This window comes from Chrysemys picta, chromosome 15 (genome assembly GCF_011386835.1).
Source record: "Chrysemys picta bellii isolate R12L10 chromosome 15, ASM1138683v2, whole genome shotgun sequence".
Lineage (NCBI taxonomy): Eukaryota > Metazoa > Chordata > Testudines > Emydidae > Chrysemys > Chrysemys picta.
The window spans coordinates 18,284,195-18,303,941 of NC_088805.1; the positions used below are offsets into that span (position 1 = coordinate 18,284,195).

Genomic DNA, 19,747 nt, shown 5'->3' on the forward strand with positions numbered 1-19,747 from the left:
TTTAGTTTTGAAATACCAACACTCTAAGCAATAACAGCTTTTTCATAAAACATCACTTTAGTGACATGAGAGCTAAACTAAATGGTATGTTATAGTATTCCTTTTTCTAAACAATTGAAGAAGGAAGATCTAATGACTAGAGCCAGTGGATACTGTCGGAGGTGTAACATTTTGAAATCCTGGGCCATGCCATGTGACTCGAGTCAGGAAATGGAGACTAGTAACCTACCAGCACTTGTGTGTCAGACCCATATTACAATTGCCTGCCAAACTAAGGTCTGGTGGTAGGTAAAGTATCATTCAGTGTAAGACTCACAGGAAGGTCTCGGGTATGATGTAAACGTGCATAGTTAAGGGCTTTAAAAAAGTGTCAGTTTAGTCAATCCATTTCTTAAAGACAGCCAATATCAAGAGTGCAGGTTGGATGTAATATGATCAGTCACTCAAAGTTGTGCGCAAATGAGCTAATGTAAGCTGAACGGAAAGCACTGCTGGGAGTCTTTTTAGGAGGGACTTGCAATAATCTGGTCCTGTGATCATGAGGATAGGTATTACAGTTGAGAGAAATATGGCTTCAGCCTTTGCATATTCCTTACCTGAGTACAAAATGCTTTGTAGATGTCTGATTCAGGTGAGAGGTTTCCATGGAAAGAGTGTATTTGATAGTAACACCATAAAACTTGACTCGTCCATTCATTCTCCTCAGTAGCTGGGGACATGAAATTTCATAATAATTTCTAAGCAGGAATTCTGTTTTCCCAGGCTTGAGAACAGGCAATACTATCCAAGCATTCATCCAGGAGGCAGATAAACATGCAGTATATATCGGGCAAGAGTTATATATCAATATTAATAACCCTGTCACATGTTGAAAAGGATTTCACTTGCAAGGTTTGAGTATGTGTATTGAATCATCTTCTAAGGAGTTAGGAGAGATCCTTGGAACACCATAAATCAAATTCCTCTCTGATGGCAAATGCTTGTTTGTCATCATTGACTGACAGGAGCCAATCTTCTAGGTATGACTTGAGTGAATTCCAGACCCACCACAATGTTCATTAGATTTTGTTTTTTTTTAGTGAATGTGGTCAGTCATATCAAAAGCTGCTGAGGTCTAGTTTGGCCCAAATGGTGAGCTGGCCCTAATCTAAAATTAACAAATGATGACTTGTAGTCCCAGCAAGTACAAATGCTTCCCCAGAAGAAGCCCAGGCTGGAAATTACATAGGATGTTGCCAGGGTTCAAGTGCTTCTGGAAGTGAATGGTCAGCAGCTTCCCAATCACCTTCCCTCAAAAGGAAATATTTGAGGGTCCCTCTAAATGGGGACCACTGGATTTTTTTAAAGATGGCGGACACTTTCTCCCTCTTGCCTGATGGTTGTTGATAATGCTCATAAGTCTTCTCAGCTCAGATATGCCACTTGCTTTACACAATCAAATGTAATGTGGATCAAGGTTTCAGGGAAGCCATAAAACAGCCATCCTCAGAAAGCAGAGCGACTCCAACCAGTACAAAATCATCTGGGAGCCGATGGCTCTCATACTTGGGCTCCGTGACAGCCTCTCTGGCTCCATCTGGCTTATCTACAAAATATCCTAGCAAGTGATCAGAGGAGCTAGTAACAGGAGAAGAAAATAGAGGTTCATCACTGTGTAGCTCCTGAAAGAACACTTCAGCAGTTCCTGTATCTGCTTTTTAAACAACATGTGCTTTGACTATTTGTGGCCGTTGTTTTCTTCTTCTTTTTTTTTTTTTCAAGTATTCTTGCAAACGAGTGTGCTGACAGAAATGTTCTCTGAAACAGTAAAATAAGTGAATATTCGTGACTGCAGATATTTGCACAGGTAACTTGATTTTACTTAAGCTCATCTAATCAGAAAATTTTAAAAGATGTATATGTTGAGTCAGAACAGCGTGAATCTTGACTACTTGTTTGTTCAACTGTTCATGGACAAACTACAGATGAAAATTGCTTAATTTATAATTTGAGAATCTCATTGCCATCTAGGAAACAAGAGGAAATTCATCAAGTTACTCATCATAAACTATTCTTCCAGCTCTGGTTTTCAGCAAAACTTTCACTAACCCATGGCAAATACCATGTTGCTTCTTTTTTTAAAATAGTAATGATATTGCCAATGCACATACACCCATTGGTCATAAAATAGTTTACAGTTTTTTCTAAGGTCTATCCTTATTATTGTGTCTCTAATAGAAGGCGAAGAAAAATCTTTTGTGGCTTCCACCAAATTCCATAAATAGGATTTATATTTATTGGAGATATGTTGAAGGGGGAGCAAAAACCCTGGATGTTTATATTATAAATAGAAAGCTTTTTTTTCATCATGTCTCTTGTTTACCACTCTCATTACTTCAACCCCTTTACTGAATATTCCTAATACAGGCATTCCAAGTAGGTTACAATTTCCCTTTTCCTTTTCTTAACATCCCTCGGTGAAGAAATTACTTTTTTTTTTTTTTAACAACTGTACTGAATTTGCAACCATAATTTTGATGAATTAAGATAGTCAGGACAGGTCATGGATGCCTTCCTAATGCATGGGGGGAAAATCTGTTTTTTGGGCGAAATTAAACCAAATAATCTTGGGCTGTAGATCAAATTAAGTCATGATTATTCTGATTTCTTCTAAAATGGCAATCTGAAATCCTTCCAATATAGCCCAAACCAGGACTTTCCCATCCATAGGCGCCGACTTACTCTGTTCCTGAGGGGTCCTTGATCACTGCTCCACTCCAGGCCTCGCACCCACTCCAGCCCTTTCCCCGAGCCACCCCTCACCTCTTTCCATCCTGCCCCCCAACCTCTTCCTGCCCCCACTCCAAACTGCTGTTAGCTCGAGTCTCTCAGTTGATATCCCCTGCCAGTGTTCCTGGTCATCTGTGAGGTGCCCATGTTTTTGATCTTTTTAAGTTTTATTAGATATGTCTGGTTTAAACAGTAAACTGGGATTTGGGAGCTCTGAGTTCTAGTCTCAACTCTGCCATGGGCTTGGGAAAGTAACTTGAATTAGCTGTGCCCCAGTTTCCCCACCTGTAACATGGAAATAATGATGCATGACTTTGTAAAACACTGAGATTGGCGATTGAAAAGACAAAAAGTGAAAAGCACCTTTTTTTAGCTGAGATTCAATTTTAAAATTAGCATTGTAATTTAAGAAAACAATGTAGCAGCAATGAGCAACTTTTATGCTCAAGCATTTGACCCAAGATGCATGTTGTTACTTGGGTAGTACTATAGTTGGGAAAATATGATGAACAGTAGTCAAAGTTGTTAACAGAGTTATAACATAATACACCATAATGGTCTTTATAGCTGGAAAGTCATGGAATATTTGGATTTTTAGATTTCTCAAGGAGATAAGGGGAAGAAGACTTGGAGAAACATTAACTGGATGCTCAAGTATAAGTAGCAATGAGCAAAGGCACAGAGTTGGGAGTCAGCAAAGAAGACGAGACAGTAGTCAGAGAACGGGAAAGGATGTAAAAGAGGAACGGGGCAGAGTAGTTGTTAGGGGAAGGGTAATTGAAGGGCTTAACTGAGGGTATTAGTGTTGGTTTTTTTAAATAGTCTCGTAGTGGGAGCACATAGTGTAATTGAGATTTTTCCTCTGCAGAATCCCTCAAACACTTTAGTGCATGGTAATACTAAGTGCAACCTCTTACTACTTGTATAGTGTCTAACCTAGAAAGAGAAACATGGCGAATCATAGCCTATAATCCATCCTTTGCCTCACAAAAATAATGCCTAGTTTTCAACAAATGCCCCCAAAATATTAATAACTAGATGCAGCATATAGTGTAGATTGAAATGTGACACTGCTGACCTCCACTGTTGCATATCACTATGGGCTTGTCTACATTACCTGCTGGATGGGCAGTGATCGATTCATCGGGGGTCAATTTATCGCATCTAGTCTAGACGCGATAAATCGACTCCCGCTGGATCTATTGCTGCCCGTGATCCATTGGGTAATGTAGACAAGCCCTAAGTTACTTAATGTGTTTCTGTGAGTATAAAAGCCCTTTCTGGTATCTAATCTGTATTTCACCTTCGGCCTATTTCATCTCTCATAGTATGAACTGATTCCTACCCAGTTACTTATGGGGTCTACTTCCGTTGAGGTGTTTATAAACCTTCCTTGCAGGTTTTTTAGGTTAAACATGTTAAGTTCTTAAAGACTTTCCTTTTAAAGCAATCTCTATATACGTCAAGTTAATCTTGTAAGTCTGGACTCTTAACTCTTCAATGTCATGTGGTATAAAATGTTTCCAGATGAGACCTGACAATGGTCTCCATGGGATAGAGCTAGTTACTTCATATTGGGACCATCACCATAGTAGAGGAATTCTCATTTTTCATGTCTCGGTGTTAGTTGGATCAAACCTTATATGAATGCATAGAAACTTCTGTAATATCAACAGTTTCAAAGTTGCTGTCAGTATTGAAGTCATTTGTAACAGATAACAAAAGTAATTTATCTGATAATATGCTAGGACTTGAAGACTTAATAACTTACTATTAACATGTATTTAATATTTATATAACCGCAGCGCCCAGAAGCTCAGTGTGCTGGGTGCTGTCATGTCAATACAGTTGGACACAGTATTGAGCTCAATTTTAATTAACTTTCCTAGAGTTCAATTCTAGAGAAGCCTTATTAAGTTGGAAGTAGTTGCCCATAACTGTTTGCTGTCAGGAAAATAAATGCTATTTGTATTATCTGTCAATAATGTAAGTGGAGAGGGAGTTCTGACTCCATCTGGTTTTGTCAGCAGATTTTGAATGTCTTCTGTTAGAATTGTAATTTAAAAGCCTAGTATTTTGTTACTTAATGAAATCCATATATTAAAAGGAAAATCTCTAGAGTTAGAGACAATATTGAGGATGGCCATAACATTTAAAGTTGCTATAACCCGAGAAAGTTCTCTGTTCCTAATAGCCAGGAAGACCATTCTGTAGCCACTCTTCATGTAAAATAACAGAAGATTCAAACTTTAGATTTGGGGTTTTTTGGTCATGTCAATATTGCAAAATTAACCTGGTATAAGGTGGGCTGTGTCTACGTTAGGGTTCTTAAATTTCAATGGCATTTTTGCTACTGTTGTCTAGACCTGTTCTAAGCAGGGTTAGGTGACCGTGATAAAAACACAGGAGCCCTGTCTATACTAAGGATCGTTATTACTATTATTAATGGAGCTGCATCAGTGGTTGTGACCAGATTAAGACAATCTGAAAACCTAAGCACACCACAAATGTGGGGGGACACTGTCCTCATTGCTCCCTGGATGGCAAGAGTCATTCACGCAAACTACCATCTGGGCTGGTGGTGGCCCTATCTACCCCATTTTGGGCAGGCTAGGCCTCCCCACACCATAGATCATTTCTATTTAGGTGGGCCGGAATCTGTCCAAGAGAAAAGGACTCCGCCTTTACCCAATTTAGCAGAGGACTTGGAGTGGTAGTAGGGGCCCTACTGACACATGAAGAGTGGTGGTAGAGAGCCCTCTTTCCATAGGTTTCTGCTGAAGTGGTGTTGCTGGAAAGTGTAGGGAGGACAGAGCACAAATTTGAGTTTACCCGTTAAGATGAATGGCAGTAATTTATGCTTCTCTACAGACTTAGGGAGTCATCACTGCTTTGGTTTACTCTCCACATTTTTAAGGTTTTCCTTCACAGCCATGTGGGCTAGAAAGAGTTTTCTTTTTTAAATGAAAGCTAAGGTTCTGAAGTAATCATGTGACTCCAGGAACTGTGCTTTAATCCAACCAATGGTAGTGAAATGATGGGAGACTACCCAGAAATGTCTAGTACACTTGAGTCTATGGTTATGGCCAAGTCAAGTTATAACATCACTTATTCTTCCCTGTATGGACAGAAAAAACCCACACTGGAGTGATGATTTAACTCCTGGTAGATACACAAACTTAGGACTTATCTATACACAGAAATGTACCAAAATAGCTATTCCAGAATAAGAGTGTTCACATGAACTAATTATTTTGCAATAGCTATTTTAGTAAATTTCAAATTGTAAACAAGCCCTAATGCATGATTCCCTAAACTAAAGCATAGTTCCCTAATATGGTTTAAGCATGTTTTCTGTCCATAAAAGTAAGGTAAAAGAACTGCTGTGGGATGATCCGACTTCAGATATCCTCCCACTAAACAAATGGCTCTGTAAGCAGGGAATAAGTTGTGAAAAGAGCTATGTTAATTTATAAATGGAAAAGTGTGAAGTTTGAATTTAAATGGAAAAATACAGAAACTTCACTCTGGCACATTTTACAAGCAATGCATTCATTAATCTTTTCTAGCATTTTTCATGCAAAGTCCTTATGCACAGCACGGGTGCAGCTTAAGTGGCAACAGCGCTTCCACAGGGGTGAGGGAGTGATCAATCGACAGTGCTCTGTTGAGGCTCCCAGTTGTCATGTCTTCACGTTGCAGACATCTGTCTGTAGAGGACTGGAGTGATCCCCAAACAGCCATGAGATTATATCAACTCTTTTCCTATCAACCTGGGCTGGTTTTGAACTGGCATCTTAATGTTGAAAAGAAAAATGCTGATTCTTCTTCTTCGTATGACTGCTGTAAATGTAGAGCAACAACTATAATTTTACATTTAGATTTAGGTTAAGCCAGATAATTTTGTCTAGAATAGCCGAGTGTATTGCTGTGATGCCTCCTTAGTATTTGTGATTTGAGCATTGATTTGATATATGTTCCATGGTTCATTCTGGGATACCACAGTTGCACACTGGAGAGTATTTAATTTTCCATTTTTGCAGCAAGTATCTGCATCTGGCATGGTTTATGCAGATACAGTTTAGGGTTGCCCATGAACTTCTTGGGAGATCAAAGCCAAGGTTTGTCTGCATTGGGTCTTTCATAAGGTGTTTATTTGTGACTTCTTGTGCATTCCATTTGGCTTTTCAAGCTTCATCAGGGTTGTAGTTTCATTGTTGAAGGTTAAATACATGGTGTCCAAAAAGGGCGTATGTGACTTTAGGCGGTGGTGAGGGACATTGTTAAGCTACTGGTGCCTGTCTTTTTACCTGATGGAAAAACAAGGAACTAGAAATGGTTCATCGGCTGTACTATACTGCCTCCTACTCATACAATATTCAATTTTGCTGAAAGTTCTTAATCCAAAAAGAGAACCTGTCTCAGGGGATAACGTTTCTGAGATTTGTATATAATAAATTAAAGCCTCCAGTACAGTTGTAATTTATTTATTGGTGACTAGAGTAATGCCTGTTTTCATGGTAAATAAGAAGTAAATCACTGGAGTGAAATACAGCTTGATATGATCTCATAGCTGTGTCCAGGCCAATAAACTGATAGCAGTTTGAGGAATTGCCTTTACATGTCAGCAGAAGGAACGAAGGATGCTGAGAGTGAACAATCTAATGGCAGTTTATGATCTTTTTTCCTTCCCTTCCCCATAAGAGATACAAATCTTGAAAATTGATTACTTGCCTGATTTCCTTGTCACTTGACTTGAATTTGACATGCTGCCAACATCTGCTAGGCTATTTAAAAACTCAGATTTGTTCAGGCAGACCCGAATTCTATATAAATATGCTGATCTCAGCCCTGCCCAGCAAAAGAGTTCTCATTAGCTATGTTGTAGGACTGCCCTGAAAAGTTCTAGTCTGGACATTATTTCACAACATCTACAAAACTGTGCACCCAGCGATATTAAAAATAGAGAGTTCACACCGCCAGTAGCTGCACTTCATTGAAAGGAGCCTGCAGCTGCATTTCTCTTTTAAGAGACAAATATTATGTCCGATCATATTTCTAATGAGGGGGTATAAAAATGACTTGTCAAATGACCCACGGTGACCTGCTTTCTAGAACAAACTGGAGATTTAAATGAAATTATAGAAAAGTGCTGCTGTTTGCCTCAATGGATTGTTCTTTTGAAGTCAGGCAGCCAGAAAACAAACAAAACACTTATCAAGTAATGAAATCTTTACCTTCCGGAGTCTGACTTGTCTTGCGTACCCCAAGTTTCACCTCTCTTAAAAACTACTTGCTTACAAAATCAGACAAAAATACAAAAGTGTCACAGCCCACTATTACTGAAAAAGTGCTTACTTTCTAGGTTTTACCATATAATTATAAAAATAAATCAATTGGAATATAAATATTGTACTTGCCTTTCAGTGTATAGAATATAGAGCAGTATAAACAAGTCATTGTATGAAATTTTAGTTTGTACTGACTTTGTTAGTGCTCTTTATGTAATCTGTTGTAAAACTAGGCAAATATCTAGATGAGTTGATGTATCCAGTGGAAGACCTTTGAGTACCTCCAGGGGTTTGGAGGTTGAGAACCACTGATTTAGAACATGCACACTGCTCGCTAAGCCAAGTTACAAAGCATCCTGTGCAGTATTTTTGTAGTTTTTATTGGTTTTTTTACAATGACTTTTAAAAGTGAGATTGATGTGAGTATTTCACATCTGATTGTAAAGGGAAGGAGGGTGATTATAACTAATCAACTGATCTCTAAGCTGTATAGCCAGATAGCAGTAATAGGGAAAATGTCTTGCTGTGTTGAAGGTTGCAGAAAATATAACTTAATCAAAGATATGAGTTGTCACTTCGCAAGGAGAAAAATTTATTATTTATTTTTATTTTATTTTATTAGCACCACCAAGGGAGATGTAATTTGCTACTACGGAAACAAAGGAGAACCAGAACCTATCTTCCTAAATGCTGGTGGGTTTATTTTATAAAGTTGTGAATATTATTGTTGCCCTTTTTAAAAAAAGTGAAATGTGTGTTTATTTGCTCTAAGTCTTTAGTTATAAAGAGGAAAAATCAGAGAGGATAATACATATTTAAGTAATTGCATTTTTTAATTTTATGGCACATTCTGTGTTTTAAAATTTTTACTTTAAATCCTTTTTGTGAAAACTCATAATGCTTCATTTAGTTAATAAAAAGTTCATGCTATGGCCCAGTCCTACAATTTTTTCTAGTGGGGCTATTTCCCATGCTGATGGGAAATCACTGCAGAACTGAGGCCTATGTCTTTACGGGTGATATTTTCAAAAGCACTCAGCTTTGACTTCTCATAGAAATCAATGGTAATACTCCCACTGACAATTGGAAGCAGAGTTTCTCCTATTGACATCAGCTATCGTCTCTCACTTACTATCAAGATGTTGACCCATGCCTACAATTGGCCTACGATGTCAGCCTGCATCGCCCACTTGTTAAATTTCTAACAATCTGCTACTTGCATTTGGGAGGAATGAGTGCCCCATAAATATCTACAAAATCATTATCCCCCTAAATCTCTTCTGTGCCACAGTGCCTACAAAAAAACATGACAATGATTAGGCTGCTGGTGTGCTGAGACCACTGCATATCATGCTGAACAACAGTGTCTCATTGTTTCTTTGAAGTCCCCACTTGGCCTGCCAGTCTCCATCTCTTTGTTTTATAATTAGATTGTAAGCTCTTGGGGCAGGGACTGTCTTTTTGTTCTGTGTTTGTACAGCACCTAGCACAATGTGGCCCTAGGTCATGACTAGGACTTCAAGGCCCTACAAGTACTAAGAAACAGTATGTTAGGAAAATGCAGAGCACTTTTGAAAAATCCAACCTTTAGTATAGTACTTTCAAAATTAACTCTCTAATTGCTAATTCTCACATTTATCCCCCCCCCTTTTCTTTTCTTTTCTTTTTTTTTTTTTTTTTCAATTTGGCGTATGTTGTCATAACAATTATGTCATAAATAACATTTCTTTTTATTTGAATCCTTAGATTTGCTGACAGAAAGAACATGTACTCATCCTTGCATGAGTAAACATTACAAAACATGAATCCAAAATTCCAACACCAAAAGGCTGAATTTTTTTTTTAAATGGTCAAAAATAAATAAAACATTCTGAACAATGTAGCTTTTAAGAACAGTTTACTCTGTGTTTTGTTTAATCCTGATGGCATCTTTATTTTGCCTTTCTTAAGGTTAATGGGATACTCTCAGTAAGCAAATAGTTAAAATGGGAATTATAATTCCTTTAAAACACGTCCTCTTGAACAGCAACAAAAAGGGCTGATAATTTCTAAACTTTTTAAATAAAGATTTATACAAACAAATTTGCTGGCAACCTGCTTGCCCATATATCTTTCACGCTGCATGACCACCATCTAGTTTGACACAGTTCAGAATGTTTGGCATGCTCTGCACAAGAGGAACCCAGAACCAGATTAACAAAACTGTTGCAGGCCAGGATTTGGAAAAGCATCTGCCATGCCTGCCTTTGCTATACGTCAAGCCCCTGCCTTCAGGAGCACAAAATTTAATCATTAATCATAATAAAAACCGTCAGGCAGGGTGGCAGTCGTGCTGTTTGGGGAGAGAACTGGAGGTCTTAGTCCTGGAGCACATGGATATTATGTGTAGTGTGGAGGTGATATGGTCTCCGGTGACTGCTTTTGTTGCATTCTGTGTAATCCCTCTGTGCCAATCTCTGGCATGCTCTTCCAGATGAAAGCATAACTGTCATAGTGGCAGCTGTTGACAGGAAAAAGTTAGCGTGTAGAAAGAAAGCAACCCAGGATGATAGCATGGGTAAAATGTATATATAATCTCTTCCATTTCTTTGATAAACCGCTTCAGAATCTGGGGTAACCTGCCAGTAACAAAGTGGGGACTTGACATTTTAATAGACTGTCTTTTGTGTGTGTGTGTGTGTTAATACTGTTCTGAAAGACTAGCAACTTTTATTCATGTTGCGGTTTAAAAAATAATTGCATTACAAAAACCAGGTATCTGCAGAATGTAGCAGAGCTATTCCTGATCTCCACATATCAACAAAGAATTCATTCTCAGTAGATCTGGCCTCCTAAGGGAGAGCTGAGTTTGGGAGGATCTTTACATTGTTCAGCCAGTGCTTAGTCTCTTGGATTGTTGCCAGGAAATGTAGGGCACCATTGAGGAGAAACTTCCCTGCTGTCATCAGTGAGTGCAGTATTATTCAAGAGTCATATCAGAGAGAAAAGTGAATTAGGTGATTAAAAGGAATAAACTGGGATAGACTAGATTGCAAAATGTACTAAGTAATTCTAAAGATACCTTGCCATAAATTACCAAACCAGAGGTTTATAGTAATTGCTGCAGATGAGGATTAGAATAAAACTGAGAAACAAATAAACTCACTTCACTGTGGAATACATAACCATACCCTAATGTGTGCTAGGAGAGCTCCAATCTCCTGCCTAGTACCAGGACATACGTTTTATAGCATATCTAATTATAAAGATTAGCTAGGGAATCATTTGAATGAGATTAAAAGTGATGAAATCTGTACGAGATAACTGTAAATCACCAGAAAATCCTTTCTAAGGTTCTGTTCTCCTGAAAATGTACTAGCAGCTATAGAGAGAGAATGCTGCTGGAAGTGATCCATAGGGATTGTACTGTGAATGCATGAGACTTTTTAAATCTAAAACAGTTAACATATAGCCTCTTGTTAATGATTCTTTGTACCATTTATTTGATGGAGTTCAAAGCTGGAAGTATTGTTGGTTTTATTTTTGTGAAGTAACTGCAGTGTCACAGTTATAAGGGTTGTTTTTTGTTTTGTTTTTTTTTTCAAATTTAGGTTATATAGTATACTAGTACTTCCATTTCAATGTCTTCCTCCTGAAAAAAGCTTTTCTTGAAATTGCACCTGATTTCACATCTCAACCTACATTTCATTAATAGCTGTGGCAAAATCCTGTGATTCAGTTAATATTTAGTACCCTTAGTGTGATGATCCATAGCTTTTTTCAGTAAAACTGCCAGACTAAAATTTTATGTTCCAAAACAAAGAGAAATAGTTTTTTTTTATGAAGAGTTAAGCATCTGGAAATGAGACTTTACATTAACTGATTATTTTTTTATTAGAATACTACGTTTCTCTTTCCCACATGGGTTAAATGCCTTCTACGGTATTAGAGGCAGAAATGGTGGGAGGGGAGGTGGGAATGGAGTAAGTGCTAAAGATAAGCAAATTTTCCTGAGAAAAGATGACAAAAGCTCTATGATGAGTTTTGCTTGATTTATTTTCTCCTTCAAACCCTGAAGGTTGAGGCAATGTTATATTTTTGGCTGTATTGCATATATGTTAACTTTTTCACCCCAGAGAAATGCTTAACACAAACATTTTCTCACCTGCCCCCAAGTTTTTATTATTATTTATTAATTTCAATATTCAGGAATCTATGGATTGAGTAATTCTCTGTTGGATACACCATGGAAGAAACTTGAGTATGGAAAGCAGCTTTTCACAGAGGTGATCAAGCAAAGTCAGGACCTTGCCAAAGAAGACCTGGTGCAGGAGCTCATTAAAGTGCTGAATAATCAAGACCCGTAAGAACATAACCCACATTTTACTTAACATGAAGTACAAACATTTTAAAACTCACCTACAAAAGCTGTGTTAAAGTAATGCTAAAGCTTCAGCTTATATTTAACCAAAGCCAAGTAAAAGTAAAATAATATACTTCCCTTCCCCCTTGGAACAAATTTCAGCCCTACTGATTTGATTTTGTGTGTGTTGAAGGCAGATACAGACCTACATGACATTATCACTGCAAAAGCAGCATTAGTGTGGATCTGTATTCTGACTTATCAGTACCTTATTCCTTAAAGATTACTCCTGCCAAGGCAGGAGTAGAGCGTGCAATATATAGAAAGGATAAGTCATGATAAACTAAAACATGCTTACCATAACTCCTGATCCCAGACGTTACCCTAGCTCGAGCCACAGGTTTGGGATGGCTCAGGACAGGGGTCAGTAGTGACATTGTTTAGCTGCCTCTCTTGACACACATGTAGTAAATACAGCCTGATTTTGGCCCATAGGTACAATATGTGAGTTTGCATAAAACACTAGTCCAAGCCCTTCGATAGGACCATAGCAGTTACCGTACACAAACACCTACCTCCACTTGAATAACGTGCATTTTCTTGAATGCAGACTTGACGTTCTCTGTCTTTTGTCAGCTTAATGTGGTTTAAAACAAAACTTAAGTATGTTTGTGTGGTATTTTCAAAGCTTCAAAAGAAGTGAAAAATTTCTCATGACAAGATGAGGGCTTTAGAAAACTGAACTGAGTGTTAAGTTGTGCATCTGTTCTGCTATTTTTACTATGCATTCGATATTACAAACGAAAAACACTGATGTGCTTAAAAAAACTTGCTGTACTGTTAATTTAGAAAAAAAAGAGTCCTTGTGGCACCTTAGAGACTAACAAATTTATTGGGGCAATTTAGCAGTAAGACAGCCAACCTGTAGGGTACTGCACAACTCAAATGCACATGCACCCAAGATCTTGCAGTTGTGCTAATAGACATCAAGAGTATCACTTTGGTTCCAAAAGGGGAGTGTCTTAAAGGTAACTTTAAAGTTCAAAACTTTAAAATAAATGGCTGAGATTTTTTCAAAGCAGCCAATAGGAATTAAGAACTAAAGATATCTTTCATATGAAATATTTGGCACTTCATAAGCATTAATTCTGTGAGCTATCTAATAGGTTTATTGGATGAGATTTAATTCCCACAACAAGCCCACCTCAGGATCTCTTCCTCTGTTGGTATCATGCATGATATCCTTTTAGTGACTCCCTCTCTTCCCATTTGTGTAAACAGTCTGACTTTGTGCTATTTCCCCCAAAGAAAACTAGTGTGATCTGGGACACTGTGCTTCAATAGCAGTAACTAAAGTCATGTCAAACTGCATCATCTCTTTCTGGAGCAGGAAAAACTGGAGAAAAACAGCACTGAATCACAGTCTCCTTCCACTCTCTTCTTTGGCGCTCCGAGTGCCTAACTGGCTGCTGAACTTAGTCTCATTTTGATAGACACTGACACAAGCTGGCCTATGGTAGGAGGCAGAAACTTGAGCAGTGATGGGGATGGAAGAGGCAGAGAACCACACACAGCAATAGGGTGCAGCAAATTGCATTTTAAGTTTGTCTTTACAGATTTCAATTTGATTTGTCAGTCATTGACATCATGAGCTATATATGGAAGGCAGAAAATCTGGGTATTATTCCCAGCTCTGCTATGGACTCTGTGACCTTGGACTCTTTTTCTGTAGGGTGTTGAGGTTTCATTAATTACAATTTACAGATCTCAATACCACCTTACCATCGCAATACACTTGACCATGGCAAACTTGTTTACTTTGGGAATTTATTAAGCATTGTGCAATATAATTTTCCATTTCCTCCAAATGTTTCTTGAAGTTGCAGACAGGTTTCTGTCCAAAACAAAAGAAATCTCCATGAGTCCATCTTGAATAATACTTGTTTTTTACACTTTGTATTTTAAATTACTTGACAATAAAAGGGGTATTCTTTTATTTCAGGAGACACTACAAATACAGAAAGGAAGGAATAGGAAGGAAAGAAAAAAGACTGTCAACAATAATTAAAAATATTTAATAAATAGAAAGCTGATGAAATGAAAGGTTAAGTCCTTGAGAAATTTTCTCTTGGAAACAGCTGACAAACCTTTTTATCTTTGGTCCCTTCTTTTCATGTTTCTTTTTTAAAAAATCACATTTTATTTTGACATTTTGCCTTTATCATTATCATCAAGCTGTGTGTTGATTATAGTTAGTAAGTGTAGGAGGGTTTGTTTTGTATTAATACTGGGTAAGAGTGATAGCGCTATTTATTTTTCAGTCAGCTACCAGATCCCGCATTGGAAGATCAAGGAAAGGAGCATGTGCAACACGTACTGAACGAATATGCAGCTTTGTGTGTTCGTTGCCCGGGATATGGAACAAGGTAAAATAAATACTTCAAGGCAAAATAGACAACTGTTGTATCAAGACATATATCTAAAGTCAAATGCTGCCATAAAATTTAACATTCTAGACCATAAAGTGGGTTTGTTCAGTGAATTTAATATCTATGAATAAGTTTAATCACTTGTAATCCATAGATTATCTTCTTCTATTGTGATCTTCCTTAGCTTTGTGTCACAGACATTGCTTGAAATGCCTATCAGTACCTGCTTTACAATTTGTCACACTTACTAATGATGCTAGCTATAACTTCCTTAAAGTTAAGTAGCTTTACCCTTTCAAAAATGCCTTTTTTTTTTTACTATCACACCTCTTCCTGTTCAGAACACCAGCTTCAGAAAGTCTGGGGTTTTTTTTCAGTTTGGTGGCTGAACCAAAAAAAAATTGGGGGGGCTTGTTTCAGATGGACCCAAAACAGAATTTTTTTTTAATGTTTCTTACCTAAATGAATCATTTAACCAAAAAAAAAAATCATTTTTGGTTTTATTTTGATTTAGGTTATTTTTACCATTTTTTGTTTAAATCTAGCTAAATCTGGAAAAGAAACATCGTTTCAAAAACAAATCAAAATATTCATTTTGAAAATGTTGAAACAAAGCATTTCGACTCTTTTTGGGGGAAAAAATTATATACTTTCAGCTGAAAACAATTGCTGACTTCAACCTGAATTTGCGAGTAATTTCGGTCAACCCAGAACTCCGTCTTTTGGCAAGTAAACTACTGACCTGAAAGATTTTACCCTGCTCTACTTATCTCAGCGTTGCCTATTGCTGCTCTGCTCAGCTCCATGAGCCGGCATATCAGCAAAGTGACAGATCTGCTAGCAAGTGATGAGTTATATTGGACATCAGAAAGTATTAGTACATTATACTGATCCGCCTCAACTTCTGATTCCAAACATGAAGTAAACATAGCGCTGTATGGAAGAATATAACCCTTTTTATTTGTCTCTTCTACCGAAGTAAGTGGAGAAATAGACTTGATTCTAAAATAAAAATTTATATTGTATATATAAATTTACCTAACTATATTATGGATTTATTGTAGTCCAATCACTACAATAGCTAGGTGCCATATTCACAGATTAAGAATTATTATGATCAGCAGAATCCTGGTCTCCTCCATCTTCTCCTAATTTGTGCTTGCTTTCTTAAGTGAGGTATTTTCACTTTCTCTCTCCAGGAAGAAAGCAGTAAACATTGTGAATCAGTTATTGTTATGAGAAGGCTTGCACGATATGTATCTTGCACCCTAACCTGAAGATGGCAAGGTTATGGCTCAGCCGATTCCTGGAGGCAGAGAATTCCTCAGCTAAGGGTCTGCCAGGGAGAATAAACTGGCTTCCCCACAATCACTGGCTCAGTCAGTCATGGCATTTCCATTGCTCTAGCTTTCTTAGTGAATAAATGAGTGAGAGGTAGTCTCTGAAATGGCTGTTCCTCGTTTCCTAGGGGGGTTTAAAAAATAACATCAGAACCTTTAAACAGATTTGGAGAGATCTGACTGAGAAGCCATTGCAAAATGCAGAGCACTGCTTTGATGTGTAATAAAATACATGCAGAAACATGACCAGTTTGTTTATGTACTGGGCACTAAAGTCCTGAAGGAATAATGGAGGAAAATACTTGTTTTTGTGTTTCACTGGTTGTACTCTGCCAATTTTAGGGAAAGGAGAAATGGCATTGGATGTTCATGGACTAAATATTTAAACATAGTTTTGACCTATTCCCAATACATTAGTCACTTTAGTTCACCATGCCAGGTCTAGTATTTCCCAACTCTCAGCATAGGGCAACTTAAATCCTCAAACTTGCTGGCTTAGTTATCCCAGACACTCAGAGTTGTCTTGCGTGAAAATATCAGATGCATTTTCATCTTTGTTGGAATTACTATTCACATATGTTGAGAAGTTGCTGTTGACAAAGTGCATGACCATTGCAGTATCTCAACACATCACTAGCCTTAGGAGAGAACACATAGACTCATAGACTTTAAGGTCAGAAGGGACCATTATGATCATCTGGTCTGACCCCCTGCATGCTGCAGGCCACAAAACCGTCCCTACTCTTCCCTTGACTCTGCTGATGAAGTCCCCAAATCCTGTGTCTTGGTGACTTCAATTGGCAGAGAACCCTCCTGCTAGCGATCCCTGCCCCATGCTGCGGAGGAAGGCGAAAAACCTCCAGGGCCTCAGCCAATCTACCCTGGAGGAAAATTCCTTCCCGACCCCAAATATGTAAGACCCCGAGCATGTAGGCAAGAGTCTCCAGCCTGACCCTTGTTAGCCATTATACTATTTACCTGCTATTGCTCGGTATTCCTCAGCTAATATGTTTTACCATTAAACCATTCCCTCCATAAACTTATCTAATTTAATCTTAAAACCAGACAGGTCCCTCGCCCCCACCGTTTCCCTCCACATGGAGTCACACCGTTCACAATTAATGGTTCTGAATGTGGGAGTCAAAGTGGAATAAACCCCCAATATACGACAGAATAGGAAGAGTGTGGCAAACATATAATGATATGTAAGCAGAACTAGTCTAAACTATTTTTTACCATTGCTGTTTCTTTATTTAGGACTTCAGTTCTAATTAATACTACACAGGTCATCTCATCCAGCAATCTCCAAGCTCTTCATAAACATTAGGCCTCACAACATCCCATTCAGGCAGTTGTACCCATTTTGCAGATGGGTGAGCAGGGGTGATTTGACCCACGCCACAGAATTAGTGGTAGCATTAGGCATGGAACTCAGAAGTGTGGACTGCCAATCCTTTGAGTTAATTGGTAGACTAAATTGCCTGTGTGAAAATGCAATTAATGTAAAACAGAGGTCAACTTGGGTTTGAAATAAGGGACAGTTGACCAGTACATAGGTGTTCCTGAACATCTGTGATTTATGGCTGTACTAATTAATGCTGGTAATCAAGGCTAAAGTGGACTGCAAGTTCTCACGTCTTCACACACCAAGCCTGATTTTTTTGCTGTGTAAATCAGAAGTAGTTGCACTGAAGTCAGTGGAGTTACACATAGCAGTTTTACATCTGTATGTGAGCAGACTTGCATCTCAATGTTCAGAAATTGCTCTTTGGAGATATTGTGCTCCTCAGGAGAGAAATGGAGAGGTTCTTTGTATGACCTTGTGTCCTCAGATGGTGATTAGTGGTATTCTGGGCTGGTGAGTAATAAGGCTGAGGAGATTTGTATGAGCATTTGATACAAAAGGGAAGAATGCAGAAGTGAGTTAATATAAATCATCAGCAAGGATATATGTGTCTGATAATATTCATGCCAACTAAATGCTGCCAGATAAAATTTATTTTCAGGCTAGAACTGACTTGAACATATTCAGCAATTAAAAAGACTATCATTAGTCTTCTCTGCTCTTTATTCTTCTTATCCATCAGCCTAAAGCTTTGTGTGGTTGTTACCTTAATAAGTGCAGCAGTGAAGCAAGATAGGACAGAGTTTGATTCAGTGGAATGGGGTGGGGGGAACCCAAGTTAATCCTTCTTCAAATCTGAGTTTTTATTGGCGTTTTTCAGACCTATTTCTATGTGATGCTATTGTGGTCAAGCGAAATTAATAGAAAAATTTAGATTAAAGTATTGTGCAAATGGTTAGACAAAAACGAAGTTTAAAATTTTTTTCTTCCCTATTTTCTTTCAGGACTAACACAGTCATTCTCATTGATGCAGAAGGACATGTTACTTTCACAGAGCGCACCATGCTCAATGCAGATATCAACCAATGGAAAACAAGCACCTATCAATTCAAATTGGAAACTTAACTTTCCATTTGAATGGATCATGAGAAAAGAAACAAGAGAACAAGCCATTGAACTCCACTGAAGGCTTTGTACCAGCCTCCAGCACCCAGAGATGGAAAGGAAAAGCTTATTAAATCCATAGCATACCCTAGCAACTACCAAAACCTTTTGCACAAAACCAAGGAAAGAAAGCCTTTACAGTAAAATTTTGGCTGGAATAAAAATGTGTTGCTTCTTGTGCAAGTCTTTGTTTTAAGTTTAAAGGGACACAGTTTATTTTCTAGGCATGATTTTTAAACTATGTTGTTAATGTATAGGCGATTGGTCCTGCAAGGTATTGAGTGTTTCTTACGAGATGCTAAGTGCCCTGAGCTCCTTTTGATTTGATTTCAATCAGAGCTGAAGGTATGCAGCACTTTGGAAGATCAAGTCCTACTTTTATTAAAGTTCAAAGATTTTTCAGAATCTAACTTAAACCTTCAGAATAAATCGTGATAACTTTTCGCATTTCACTCAGCTTGGACAAAGACAAACTAGTCAGATACACATTTATTTATGGTTGATTTCTAGTCACTTTGTGAACTGGCACAACTATGTAATGTGACTTCTGGAAATGATCCCTGGGAATGGTGGTTATGTGAATTATAAAAAAAAATTCCATTGGAATTTTACAAAAAGAAACATTTCTACTGATCTTAGACCATAAAGTTTTTAGAAAATCTGTCCCTGCCTTTTCAACATATGCTTGTAGGGCAGGGGTGGGCAAACTTTTTGGCCCGAGGGCCACATCGGGGTTGCACAACTGTATGGAGGGCCGGGTAGGGAAGGCTGTGCCTCCCCATACAGCCTGGCCCCTGCCCCCTATCCTCCCCCTCCCACTTCCCGGCCCTGACTGCCCCCCTCAGAACTGCTAACTCATCCAACCCCCCTTGTCCCCTAACCGCCCCCTCCCAGGATCCCCGCCACCTATCCAACCCCCCGACCCCTGACTGCCCCAACCCCTATCCACACCCCCACCCCCTGACAGCCCCCCACGGGACTCCCAACCACCCTCTGCTCCTCGTCCCCTGACTACCCCCTCCCAGGACCCCCCGCCCCTAACTGCCCCCTGGGATCCCACCCCCTTA

At 38.5% G+C, this 19,747-nt stretch overlaps 1 protein-coding gene across 23 annotated transcripts in view; it reads left to right on the forward strand.

Moving 5' to 3' along the window:
• TANGO2 (transport and golgi organization 2 homolog) overlaps positions 1-18,858 on the forward strand; it is a 79,817-nt gene extending 60,959 nt beyond the window's left edge. For 18 of the 23 annotated variants that reach the window (XM_005294998.5, XM_065568468.1, XM_065568466.1 and 15 more), the window contains 4 exons: positions 8,683-8,753; positions 12,249-12,402; positions 14,724-14,828; positions 18,521-18,858. In XM_005294998.5, the coding sequence (XP_005295055.1) occupies positions 8,683-8,753; positions 12,249-12,402; positions 14,724-14,828; positions 18,521-18,641 (451 nt within the window). In that variant the 3' untranslated portion in view covers positions 18,642-18,858. Of the gene's footprint in view, positions 1-8,682; positions 8,754-12,248; positions 12,403-14,404; positions 15,810-18,520 lie in introns of all 23 variants that reach the window. The other 5 variants (XR_010592875.1, XR_010592877.1, XR_010592878.1 and 2 more) reach the window with 2 other exon arrangements.
• The last annotated feature ends 889 nt before the right edge of the window (positions 18,859-19,747 follow it).